We start from the raw sequence: 13,546 nt of genomic DNA, 5'->3' as shown, positions 1-13,546 counted from the left end.
TAAACAGCTGGAGACAAGTTTCACTAACTAGCTGTATGGCTTTGTTAGGTTACTTAGCCTCTGTTTCTTGGGTTCATTCTCTGTAAAATGGGAATATTGAAGCCTACCTCTTTAGCTTAAGTGGCTCTTTAGGGGCTCAAATGAACAATTCAAATGAAAATGTGGTATATTAGTAAGGTATGTGGTTATTTTTATTATGGCAAATTTAGCCATTTTTATTAGCACATAATCTGGATTTCACAAGCTGACTGTACCAAGTTGCAAAGACTGAGTTGGAAATCAGTTATGGTAAAGGCTGGGTTTCAGGCTCTTAATTTAGCATCTTGTGCTTAACGCTAAGGCTTACCTCTGAAAACATTGTCACTTGGGAATTTTTCAATAACGATCGCATTTCATTTTGATTGTGAATAAATTTAATTTAGCCATCTCTAGGAATTGGACATGAATCCAAATAAGTCAAAAAGTTATTGTGAATTTATCCACCCATAACCCAGTATATATTTTAAAGCATAAAATTCCTGTTTGAAATGTTTCTTTTATAAAAAAGAGGAAACAAGATCACTAGTTTTCAACAACATCGAGAAAATAAATGGTCTAGCAGTTGTTTTAGAAAAACAACAGAATAGCTGATAGGCTTTATCTGCTATATCTGAGGATTAGGCATGGCTCTTTACACTTGGCAATGTTTAACACTACAAATGAATATCTTTATTTGTAAGATACATTTCTACTAAAATATTGAAAAGACCAGTAAGTTCTTACACCTCGATTTTCTGTTTCTCAGATCATTAGTTAAGATTTTAATAGTTTAGAAAAATTAAGCTACTTAATGACAGGCTAGAAAGGATACTCTTAAATATTCACTTGAGTTGTCTCTTCGAAAAAAATGGGAAAGACCACTTCTTTCTAAAATACCTTTGACTATTACCGTATTTTTCATTAAAAAAAACTTTTCTAGTCCTTATTTGAGGAAAAAGTCTCTTTTTATGTTTCTTTCAGATTTTTCCAAAGAAATGAGTATGTGCACATGCAATTTGGCTTTGAGTTTCCGGACATTTAACAAAGATCTCTCCTTACCCTCCACCCCGTCCCCATTCTCCAAAAGACCATACTGCACCTGCCAAGAGAGTCTGGAGCGTCTCCTCGGAGGACACAAGGGGTCGCCCCTCTCCCAGGATTGCTCCAGCAAACCCTGCCGCAAAAGCAGACTCCAGTGCGAAGGAGCAAGTAGCATTCCCAGCTACGGGAGCTCTCTCCCAGCCCCACTCCCACGGAATAATTGGAGTTTCAGCCCAGTTCCACCTACTCCCTTTCTCATTCCCGCCACATAACCAGAGAGCGCCTTTGACTTGGCCTTGGGACCATTAAGGCAGGTCGAAAAGCAGTTCTGCTTTTGAAAACTCCGCAATTCCTCTGTGGTCCCAGCCTGGGGCTGCACTATCCCACAGCTGCCCGCAGTCTTGGGGCAATCTTGGGGCAGCCTTGTCGGACAGGTTCCCTCATCGTTGTCCTTGCTGAGGAAGGCAGGGATGAATGCATGGCCAGCTTTCTTTCCTGTGTCTTCTTTCAGGCACAGGGGCCCCACAATTTCAATCGGAGACACTTAAAACACTGACACTCAGGTGCCTGTGCTGTCCCGGCAATTGTGTGGCTTCTAGTCCTTCGGGGCTTTAGTGGGGTGAAGGAGAAAGTGGAACAGGGGCAACGCGCAGGCACCGGCTGGAAGAGTGATGGCCAACAGGCGACTGTGCTTGTGCCCGGCATCCCTCTCCCCGAGGACCTGCGACTCAATTGCGCGGCTGGACCCCAAGAAAGGGGAGGCGGGTGGCGCCAGGCGTGAGCGCAACGCTGGAGTGGAAGCATGGTTGGAGGAGTTACGAAGAATACAAACCATTCAGAGGCCAAGTACACTAAATCGGATGCCCTGACATGTTTAGTTTAGATCCCCTTACCCCCTGCTACGCGATCCTACAGGCAGTGATGCCGGCCCTGAGCTCCTGGCGCTCTTGCCCAGCCACGTTTTTAAGAGGCAATTTTCAGGTGAATCAAACCTTGTCTGCCCGAGGCAAGCGGCACAAAGGCAGCTTTCAGGGGACCCTCACGTCCAGGGGTAGGGCAGAGACAAGCAGGGGCGAAGACGCGTTTACTAAATCTCCATCTCACACAAGCCTGTGCTGTCTTCCGCGCGAACCCCGCGCCTGTCCCGAGTGGCTGGGAGGGCTTCTCGCGCGGAATTAAACACCGCCACACGTCTTTGGTTCCCCGGCCCAGGAGACCCGAAGGGTCAAGGCAATAGCATCATGCTCTGCCCCCCCCCAAGAACTCCGTCCGGGAGGTTTCTCTCTCCCTCTCCCCAGCAGCACCTCCACGCTAAAACTGGGGTCGCCCCCACCTCCACTATTTCCGAAGGGACTGCCACAGCGGGCAGAGACAGGAGAGCAGCCCGCGCGCCGCGCTACCCTGGAGCAGGGAGAGGTGACATTCTCCCGTCTGTCCCCTCATCTCAGGAAGATGCCACCTTTCACACAGATCAACCTGGATTGAGGGTGCTCTGGGGCTGCCCATTTAATCCCAGCTAAGATACTGTTTTAAGAAGCTTTCACAAGCAAACCTTTCAAGTAACAGGAGTCAGAAGGATAGACAGGGAGGAGGCGAGCTTGAGTCTTAAGGAGGAACCCCACCCTCGGGTTTTGTCTGCCCAGGGGACCCACTTGAAAGGACCTGAGATGGTAAACGTGCTCACGCGTGACAGGCAAGGTTGTAACTGGAAACCGAGCTCTCAGCGGCCGGTTCTGAGGTCCTCGCAGTCCGGGGACTGGGACGAGGAGCGGCTCTGTAGCGCGCAGACACGGGTACCGAGTACCTCTCGAGCCTCCTGCTCCACTCGCGCGTGGAGAGGGGAAGCGGCCGGGCAGGCTCTCGCTGGCTCATTCCTTGGCTGCCCCGCGGGCTCTGAGCAGCCGATCGCCACGGGAGGTCCCAGCCAGGCCTTCCCAGGCGAGGCGGCGACTCGAGGTAAGCGGGAGCCACGGTGAGCGAGCCTCCCCTGGCGTTTCCTCGGTGGTCAGGGACATCCCTGGGATTCGAGGCCCGCGTCCGAGTCTCGAAAGAAAAGCACGAATCCCTATGGCTAGTCAAACGAAGGACCGAACTTTTCTGCGAACCTGAAGTTATAAGGGGGCAGGAGACACATTAGCGCCCGGTCCGCCCGACTCTAGCACCCTCGTGTTTGCAGGGTAACAGAGAGATGTGGAGAGGAAGTCGTGAGAGACACCGTGAATACCGCAGCCTAAACTGTTACCTCCTTCGGAGGCGTGGGGTGCAAGGCAGAAGGACCGCTGAGCTGGGAGCCGACTCCGCACAGGCAAAGCGACCCGACAGGTGAACGAGGCGGAAGGGAGCAAACGCGTAAAAAACCCTGCACTTACTTCTTCGCTGGCGCCTTCCCCGGGAGGCGTTTTGGCTGCCGATGTATTCCATAAAGTTCAAAATGATAAAAAACCAAGAAATCAGTCGCAAGTGCATAGTAACCCAGTAATGTTTCCCTTCCTTTTCTCCTTTTTCTTTTGATTGTTAATTATATTGAATGTTTTAGAAATATATGTAGGTGTTAGGCGTATAGAGAGAAAGCAAGACAGCCCAAGCAGCGGACAACTTCTCCACTCAGATCCGACGGGCGTGCTGGGATGGCAAACGAAGCGGGTTGGGTGGAGAGGGAAACCAACTATTGTACTTTCAAATGGTCCGAGCCCTGAACTGCGGCGGCTCCGCAAGGGTGGCTGTCAACGCCGCGGGCGAGGGTTCCGGGAGCAGCGCGCGGCCTCGCCGGGGCGGCCGCAGGTAGCATGGTGCGCGGCGGCGGCGGCCGCGGGCGAGATCCGGGCGGGCTGGCGGGACGGCTGGTGGCGGCGGCCCCTGGGGCTCAGAGGTTTCGGCAGCTGCGGCGGCAGCGGCGGAGGCCCCGGGAGCGCAGAGGAGCGGGCGCTGTCGGCACCGCGGCCATGGCCAAGGGGTGGTGGAGAGACCCCGAGCTGCTTCTGCCTTCCGCGAGCAGGAGCCGCTCCAGTAGGGCTGGGCTGCCAGGAGAACCCCAGAGGGGAGGAGGGAGGGAGGGAGAGAGGGAGGGGGCGAGGGAGGGGGAGGGGGTAGGCTGCGGGGGGCGGGGGGAGCTCGGGGGCGGGGAAGGAAACTGCTGGAGCAACAACCCTGAGCGACCTCAATAACTTTCAATTTCAAGAGGGAAAGAGGGAGCTGGAAAAGTACAGGCGCTGCGATTTGGCAGAGGGACGGGAAGAGGCGCCTAAGGGGTCCCGGGTCTGCGGCGGAGCATCTCTGGACGCTGCAGAGAAGGCGGGAGAACAGGAGCTGGGGGGATTTGAGGAGGCACTGCGAGTAGAGCAGAGATCTCCGAAGGGGATCTTTCGCGGGGAGAGGTGGGCGCGCACGGAGGGCGCGAGACCCGGACGCCCTACTCCCGAGTCTCGCTGGTCTCCGCAGTCTCAGGCTGGGCTCACCCTGCTCTCGCCTGCCCAGAACTCTGCATCCCCGCGTCTGCACCCCCCAGCGCCGGCGCGAGACAACTGGCCTCCGGGCAGCTTGCCCCTTGACCGCTCGGCAGATTGCTGGAGGGTTTCTTGATGCAGACAACTTCCCAGATTTTCTCTCTCTCTCTCTCTCTTTTAGCCTGTCCTCTGTTGCTTTTCTCCCCTTCGTTCAATAAAAGTAGCTGCAGTTAGACGCAGGGCGGGTGGTCCAGTGGAAGCCCAGGGTCAGCGAGCAGTCAGCTGGGTCGCGGGTTACCTGCTCGGAGAGGGTAGGACCCAGAGGTGTTTGCGCTCTGGACCATCCCTTTGGAGATACAATTAAGCTACGGCTTTCTTCCAAACTGAGATTGGCTGCGGCCCTGGAAGATTCCTCCTCCCCTCAGGCAGTTCCTTGCTAGTTACTTCCCCTCCCTCGGCGCTCTTACCCTCCGTCTCCCGATCTTGAGACCTTTGTGCAATTTGGTTTCTCATCTGGGGGACTGGGAATGACATTGGGAAAGATTTTTCCTGGTCTTGAGGCAGGAGAGGAGGGTCTACTATTTCCTTCTCCGCAGGTAGGGGCCCCATGGCAGCGAAAAATAAGATTCTCTGGTCCACCCAGGGGTGGGAGAACAGAGGGCCAACACTTCGGGCTGTTATTAGTCAATGGTAAGCCTCTCAGCTCCTTTCTCCAGTAACCAAGTCGCTGAGCTTCCAGTAGTTGCTGAAGAAGGGTTTTGTTAAAAGTCACAAGCCCCCAAAGTGGTTTTAATAGAGACCTGTCCCATGTATTGTAATGAGATATCTGCAGAACTACCCTGTGTGGCATTACACTTTTACACAGCTTCAAACTTCTGAGAGGCTACTTTGAAAAAGTCTGTGATTCATAGACACCTTGTTAATTACTATGCTTAAATAATTTAGGTTTAGAAAATAGCTAAAGCCTTGGGGGAAAGCAATACAATTAGCATGCCTCCCTCTTTCTTCCACTTGGAACCCGTATTATCGGATTGCCTTCAATTTATGTGTTGAGAAATGACAGGGAAAAAAAGGTTATTGCCCGTGTCCATCCCATTTTGCAAATTTGCAATGCTTCAAATTGTTGTATGCCTCCGAGGTCTTGTGCAGTTGTTATACACCCCAAAAGTGAGGGTTGGGGAGGTGAAATGCCCTGCATGCAAAAGAAAAGGAACATAAAATATGAATTCTTTTCAAGGTGCTAAAAATTAGAATCTGAGAGACTGGCCTTCCCATGTTAATTCCTTAATTAAATATCATTTATTACTTTGCACACCTGTATTGGAATTTGGAAGGTAGGAATAGTTTTCTTTAGGTTTTATATTATGGGGAAAACAACAACTACAATAATCTCATCAAGATTATGATTTTTGGCTTATTTTTAATGAATTCCTATTTGAATGTTTCTCTATGTATCACATACACACACACACACACACACACACACACAAGCACGAACACACTCTCCTTTATCTGTTGCATAATGTTCTGTTGCAAATGACTGAGTTTATCACTGTGAGCCAGAAAAGTTACAAATAACAAGACAATTCCAATAATGATTATCCAAAAAAGAAGCTACTTTAATTTTCTGTGCCGGTCACAGTCAGCTTTCCTTTCCTTCTTTCTTAATACCTCAGATCCTGAATATCTGCACCATAAAATGTGGGGGATTGAAAGGCTGTGGGAGACTCTCTCTGAGAGGGACTCCAGAGAAAGCCATTCTAACCCGGGACCCTTGAACTGGAAGGGATGAGATTGCAAAGGGGATGTTAAAAAGCAATTTGGTGAACAATTTCAGGGAAATAAACATGAAGAAAGACATTTACTTTTCGCTCTGTGCTGTGCAGACATATGTTACTTTGGATGAGAATGGGAATGGCAGTGTAAACAAATAAACAAACAGAGTGAGAAGCTGTAGTTTTTGAGCCATCCCAGAAAAAAAAGTAGTAGATGCAGTGGGCAGGAAAAGCTTGTCAAGGAATAAGTGCTGTTCTGAGGAAACATAAGGAAAACATTAAATAAACGGCGAGTGTATTCTTTCTCTCTTGATGCTATGCTTTAGAACTCTTTCCTGATCTCTGTTACCGTACCATTAAATGTGTGTTTACTTGCCTGGCTGAGCCTTGCATTCCCTCAACTGTCCTAGCAGCTTATGGAAAGCAAGCCATGGCCTATTTTGTGCAACATAGTACCCCACTCCCAATCTTTTTTCTTTTTTATTTTTTTTAAATCAAGAAAGCAACACTCACAGAAGCCTGTGGCTGCCAATGATTTCCAGGGCCCAAGCCTAAAGCAAGTTAAAAACCATAGACTCGGCATAGAAGTCAACATTTGCTTGTTACTTTTCTCCAGAAAACATTCGAGTCGCAGGGAGTTTGGATAACCTGGATTTTAAGAGAGTCAAGCCAGAAGAATAGAATAGTTTTGGACAAAGAGAGTGGATTAAGCACATCCAGATTAGTGAGTGAAACTTCTCATCTCTCCTTTACCACCTCCCCCACTGGGCAGTGACAACAGTAACAAGTTATTTTTGTCCATTGCAGCAGTGGCACTTTAAGAAGAGAAAATGATTGTCATATTGTTGAATCCATACTGCAAATATGTGAAAGGGGGTGTGCTCCAGAAAGAGAGAGCAAGCCCCAGAGTTTGGAATGGTATATAACTAGTAGTGATGAGAGATGTTTGGCAAAGTTTGGGCTGACATCAGTCATTCTACCACAGAGCTGACATGCAGATCCTGAAAATGCTCAACTCTCCAGTTACTCAGATCTGGAGGCATATGAGTAAGTCAAACAGGGTACTGCTGGCGGGGTCTGTGTAACTGAAGCAGCTAGAAGTCATCCCTGAAATAGAGAACAGACAGCAGTATTTGGAAGCCATTGAAATTAATAGATGAAGAAAAACTGCTATTTTTAGAGAGAGAAATCAAGGAGACGGAATTATTATAGCAATTGGAAAAATGATTAAATGGTTATATAGCATTAAGAAAATGAGAAAATTAATACTAATGATAGATTACTTTCTGTCAACAAGAAAGAATGTTCTTTCTCCAAGATGAAGTTATGGGATACTTATAAAACTGCGGTGAGCATTGTCTGGTGTGCCTATTTTTAATAACTTATTTTTTCCCCATATAAGTTAATTGCTGGGCACATTTAAAAAGGGAATATCCAATAGTACTTACTATAAAAATTTCATACCTCACAAAATTTTGTTTGATTATAGATCTTTAATATAAAGAAAAATGAGGGAATTCAACTAAATTATCTCCAAAGTCCCTTTTAGCTCTGAAAATAATGGCAATATTTCCATAAAAGAAAGGCAGATTTGTGATTGCAAATGTCAAAGCTATTTCTAGTTATGTGACATCATGGCTTTCACTTATGGACTTGTGTTTCATTGAAGAGGTTCAGACTTAGAAATCTGCTCGGAAACGCTTGATTTTCTGGAAATGTCTAACCTATTAAAAGAATCCTGGATGACTAGGTCCAGGACTATTTTAATCTTTCTAGGTGTCTTTAGACTTTAGGACAAGGAAGAACAAACTTTAAATCTCAGGTTCTAGGCAGACAGACACCTAGAGAGAGCAGGGAAACCGACTTTTGCACCCCCTGGAGGTGCCGCTCCGTCTTCACTGTTACTGGAAATCATGAGTGAGGAAGAAATGCAGATTTCATTTAGTGAGGACTTCTTTTTATTTTGTTATTCCTTTCTTTTTCCTGCGTATATCTTTGGATGAAGATTTTTATCCATCTCTCTCCTGTCCCAGGAAACTCTTCAGAAAGTCAATAGCTAAGCCTGAGTGGCTGTGGTCACAGCTTTAGGTAAGGACTTACCAACAAAGACATACAAATACTGTAAGATGCAGAATGTAAAGCTAGACAAGGGACGGTTTTAACGAGTAATTCTTCTGTGGTTGCTTTTGCATGTGTTATCTCAAAAACAACTTCAAACACATTCTTTCACAGCTGAGACAACTGAACCTGGAAAGGTAAAGTCAGTTGCCTGAGCTTATGTTAAAACTGTCACCCAGCTCTCAACCTGGTTTCATAACACTATTTATTCTCCTGCCTCTTTGGGTTGTAGGGGTAGAAATGGCTTCCCACTGTGCTTAGTCCCTGGGAGCCTCACATCAAATGTTGTTTCCCTTAACTTTGCACTATTATAAATAGTCCCTTTGTACAAGTGTCTTCCAAAAATTCTTGCTGGGTCCCTAAGTGTCACATAAGTGTCAGAGCTGGGACTTGTAACAAAGTTGTCTGATTGAAAGCCGGTGCTTTTTTCACCGTGTCTTCTGGCCTTTTCAGAGGGTTACACGCGGATTAAAACTGAGATGGGTGAAGGTGTGGGATCAGGAGAGTCTGGGGGCGTTCAAGCTGGGGAGCCTTATCGAGTTGAGGAAGTGGGCACACAACAGCTTCAGAGCAAGGTTGTGGGCTAAACCCGGGTGAATAACTAGAGTCAGAATGGCAAGGAACAAAGCCAAGTGCATGCTCAAAATTGTGCCCAGGTACCAGAAACAGGGTGATAAACAAGAAAAGAAGGAACAATGCAGTCAGGATATAGCAGCAGCAAAAGATGACATTGATTTTAAGGCTGTTTGAATAAGTCGCTTTTTGCTTATTTATTTTTTCTTGCTAGATCTAAAACTAGTCATGCACAATTGATTGATGAATAAGGTACACCTGCTTATTGGAAAGAATAGTAAAGCGTGGCAGGTAAGGTAAATCCGTCATCCTTTCATCTCACAGGTGTCTGTTGATGGTGCCTACTATGGGTGATTCCACGCTAGACAAAGAAGCAGAGTTCTCTGCATGGCCTTGAAGAGAATATCGAAGGCATGACTTTATAGGTTGTATTGGTGCTGTGCTTATAAGCAGTGTTACAGTATATGGCAGAAATAAAATGGCATGAAGAGGCACGTAAGGGCATGCTCAATAATAAGCTTAGGAAACATCTCTTCAAAACAGCTATATTTAAAAACAACAACAACAACAACACCTCTCTCCATCTATGTGCTTGCTTATCATTTACAAGTATGGTTTACATTCGTCACTGCCAATGCATTTGGGTAGCTACTTTTTGTCTGCTAGTTACTCTTATTTCAACATTCACTGAACATGTGGCAAATACTATGCTAGCTCTGGAGATACGAAACTGTGAAGACGAGGGCCTTGCCCTCAAGGAGAGCACCCTTCGTGAGGGAGGAAAGCAGGCATAAAACCATTAAAGCATCCACAGGTAAATGCTCTACGATAGGGACTGTGTGGTATGTTGTGGGAAGGAGAAAGAGGAACAATGGTTGGGTGGGGGGAGGAAGATAAACTGTCTAAGATGTACAGTTTTTAAAGGACTGATGGTGAGTCTTAATGCAGATAAGGATTTCTTCCTTCTCTTTAGACTGGCCCTGAATCAGAAGAGGAGGGATAAGCTCTTCTATCTTGTTTTGCGGAGGTCAGTGGTCACGGTTGCGTGACTGCTTGCTAGGGAGGCAGCCGTACTCTGGGAGTGATATCAGGTCTCCTCCTCCTCCAGCAATTCAGTGTAGCTCAATATTGACCATGTGGGAGTGTTGTTAATGGCTGATACCTGTGTGGGTGTCTGTGTAAGTTAATGATTTGACCAATTTACTATAGCTATACTGTGAGTAAATTCTTCTCATGTGAAAAAAAAAATGATGTTTTATTTTCTCTTTCCTACAAGTATTTAGAGGAACCAAAGATACGAGCACTGTCCTTCCTAGGTGTCTGGCTGCTTTCACGCTCCTGGCCCACCCTCACCCTCCACCATTCCCCACATATTCTAGTATTCCTTTGCAACGTGTTCTCCCCAAGCAGAGCTTTGTGCACCCAGCCTTATCCAGACGTCCCCTGCTGTGTCTCAACCTTTTGGCTGTGCAGCCCTCCCCGTATTAGAAGTTCTCTACTCTGGAATCTAAACCTAGCTCACTTATTGGTGATAAATATTTACGTTAGCTCTCCCCTTGTCTTGTCCTTCTTGTTCCCGATACAGTACTTTCTTTCTTGCAAAAAACATTTTGATATCACATTGCCCTGAGGGGTGTGCCCCAGATGTAGGGAATTTCAAGCCATTATGAGGAATGGATAATGCTCTGGTGGCCTGGTGGTGCTGACACTGGGAGGCTAGCCTTTTTTCCCACTTTTTCCAAATTGGCAGGTGGTATTCTATATTCATAGGTGACATCGCCTTAATGGGAGGTATTCCACAAGGAGACAAAGGGAGACAAATGACTTTCTTTCCAGGGAGCTTTTGTCTATTACATATTGCTATACAACATATCCCCACTAAACTCAGTGGTTGAAAATGTCAGCTACTTATAACAGCTCACGATATTGTGGTTTGACTGATTGTTCTCTTGGTCTTCCCTTATATACTCATATGGATGGACCACTCATATGCTTCGTCAGCTAGCTATCGGGCCACTGGATCTGGATTCAACCGAGATGGGAGAAAGAGTAGGCCTCTTTCTCCAGGTGGTTCTTCCTGCTTTGAGCATGGAATTCTCTGGGTTCTAGATGCATGAAAGGGGAAGCTGAAAGAAGCTTTGGAAGTTTTATAATTTTATTTCCACTACATTCTGTTGATCAAAGCAAGTTACAGGGACATACCAGTTTCCAGAGTTTATTCAATAGTCTCTACCTTTTCATATGAGGAGCTGCAAAGATTATTTGAAAATTTTAATCTGCTACAGAGCTAATAAACAGTTTATTTAACTGCATAAAGTCAAGCTTCTGAAATCCTTGAAGTAAAAAAACTAACAGTGAATTGAGACAAGAAAGTCATACTGAGGTTTACCATATACACCCTCTGTAAAGAGTGTTCCACTTCTAGACTAGTTTTTTTTCTCTGAATTGAGTTTCAAGTAAAGTCTTGAAACCTCAATATTAGATCAGTACAAAGTTCCAGGCCACTTCTGGGATGAATTTTTGGCTTTAAGTCCATAAGCAGAAAGCCATTATGGTTTGGAACTCATTGAGAAAAAAATTGTTGGGGCATTCTGATCTTGGGGGAAGTCCCAAGGGCTTCCCTTACATAGAGGCAACTTCAGCCTGTTATTTTCCCTCCTTTCTTTCTTGTCTCAAGGGCTAGGTTAGCATTACTTAAGATTTGTGAATGGACCTTAGAAGGCTCCTCATTAAAAACAACTACTGTACCAATGCCTTCTTTCTGGGAGTACTGGGAATCTTCTTTTGTCTACTAAAATTGTCAGAAGGACTTGTCATTTTAGCATGTAGGAATACAAAGGCAATATCTTACTAAATTTCAAAATGGCAAGAATTAATAAAATAGATTCAGTAATTTGGCTGTACAAAATAGATTTACCCTAAGGGTTTAAGAAAGGAGGCAAGTGAAATGATGGATTCCTGCCTCAGTGTTAACTGATTTCCGGACTTACCTAAAAATGATACATCATTTTGCATGGCTTTATGGTGAGTTTTCATTATTTGTAATCCTAAGAGTCAATATTTTACTTAGTAACATTGTAAGTTATATAAAGTATGTTATCTTTTGTATTTTTGTTAATGATGCAAGGTATAATAGTCAGAAATTCCAGGCGAGTCTGACTTCTAATAGGTAAGCAATACTAATCATTAAGTAATAGACAAATAATAATTCCTAATGGATAAGTAATACTACTTGAAATCATCACATTTAGGAATTTATTTTTAATGCAAATACTCCCAAGAAAGTTAAGAATCAACAAATTACTTTAATTAGATTTTTTTTTCTTCTTAACAGAGCCCTGGCATTTGGCTAGGGGAGAAGGTCCAATTTGTGCAGGGCATTTTGAAAAGTATGTGGGAGACTGGTGTCTAATAAGGGTACCGAGTAATTATGGGAGGTGGTCAAGTGAGGGAAGAAATAGAAACTGCAAAAAAAAAAAAAAGCAGAAGGGGAGGTCTGAGTGATTCAAGTATGAACTTATTTTTCTAGGGATAGTCTTGCTAAGCATTAATAAAAATTTACATTAGACACCCCATTGCAATTTCCATAACATTGGAGTACGTTGTATAAATATTACACAATGGATTGTTATAAAAATAATTTGAAGTTCTCTGGCATAGATTCACCTGAGAGTTGACATGTTCAAGGAGATAAGAAAGAAGAAAAATTATCCAGAAGGTGTTTTCGAAGGGTAAAAGTAGATGAGTATGTGCTCCCAAACACACAAAGGTAAGGCAAAACACACTGTACCATTTTTATTCTTTACCCTTTTTCTTTTGAAAATTAATAGTTACTGAAAATGCTACTATTGTTGATACTCATCACTGGGAATTGTGTGACAGGATTTTTCTCTGGCATGGCTGACTTCTAAGTACTTCACTGGGGAACCCTCAGTGACTACACAGATATTTCTGATTAGGCACTAGTATAGTACTTGTGCTACGTTTTAGTGTAGCCCCAGCTGATGAAAACCTTTTGTTTAACCTATAACCCTGAAGTTCAATATTCTCCACTGCTCAATTTGAAGATAACAGTTTTGAAAATGTTAAGCAGATACACTTTTCATTCCCTGAATATTATGTCTCCTACAGCTTCTCTATATATCAAATCAAGACCATTTATTATTTGGGGGTAAGAACAGATATTACTTGGACCATAATTGTATTGTTCTGCTTTGAGCCACAAAGCTGCCTTTCTTGAATCCCTATTTAGTATTAGTTTTGCCATGGATTTGTTGAGAGACAAGAAATTTCTAAACTCCAAAGTTTTTTGTTGTTTTTTTTTTAAATGGTGGAACTTAATCTTTATTTACAGGACACTGTAAGATAAGAAATTTCACAAAGAAATAAGAAACCTAATGAGAGGAGAAGTTTCATACAGTATGTACAGTTTGGAACTGTTCAAGTATAGTTTCATTGTAAAAAGTGCTACAATAACAAACCACATTTAAAAAAGAGTTCTTAGTAGAGAAATGGTTAAGACAAACTTATACCAAACATAGTACACAACAAAAACACTTTATGCCTCAGCTGTACAAT

The 13,546-nt window shown here is 44.5% G+C and overlaps 1 protein-coding gene across 2 annotated transcripts in view; it reads right to left on the bottom strand.

The window, feature by feature from the left end:
* The window catches only part of RSPO3 (R-spondin 3), a 77,434-nt gene extending 73,480 nt beyond the window's left edge, over window positions 1-3,954 (bottom strand). For both annotated transcript variants that reach the window (XM_054569930.1, XM_054569931.1), the window contains exon 1: window positions 3,429-3,954. In XM_054569930.1, coding sequence (XP_054425905.1) covers window positions 3,429-3,525 — 97 coding nt within the window. In that variant the 5' untranslated portion in view covers window positions 3,526-3,954. The remainder of the gene's footprint in view (window positions 1-3,428) is intronic.
* Window positions 3,955-13,546: the final 9,592 nt, after the last annotated feature.

The sequence above is a fragment of the Pteronotus mesoamericanus genome, unplaced genomic scaffold (assembly GCF_021234165.1).
Source record: "Pteronotus mesoamericanus isolate MK-2021 breed Mesoamerican mustached bat unplaced genomic scaffold, CSHL_Meso_final contig_20, whole genome shotgun sequence".
In the NCBI taxonomy this organism is placed as follows: Eukaryota; Metazoa; Chordata; class Mammalia; order Chiroptera; family Mormoopidae; genus Pteronotus; species Pteronotus mesoamericanus.
This window is presented reverse-complemented; position numbering and strand designations above follow the sequence as displayed.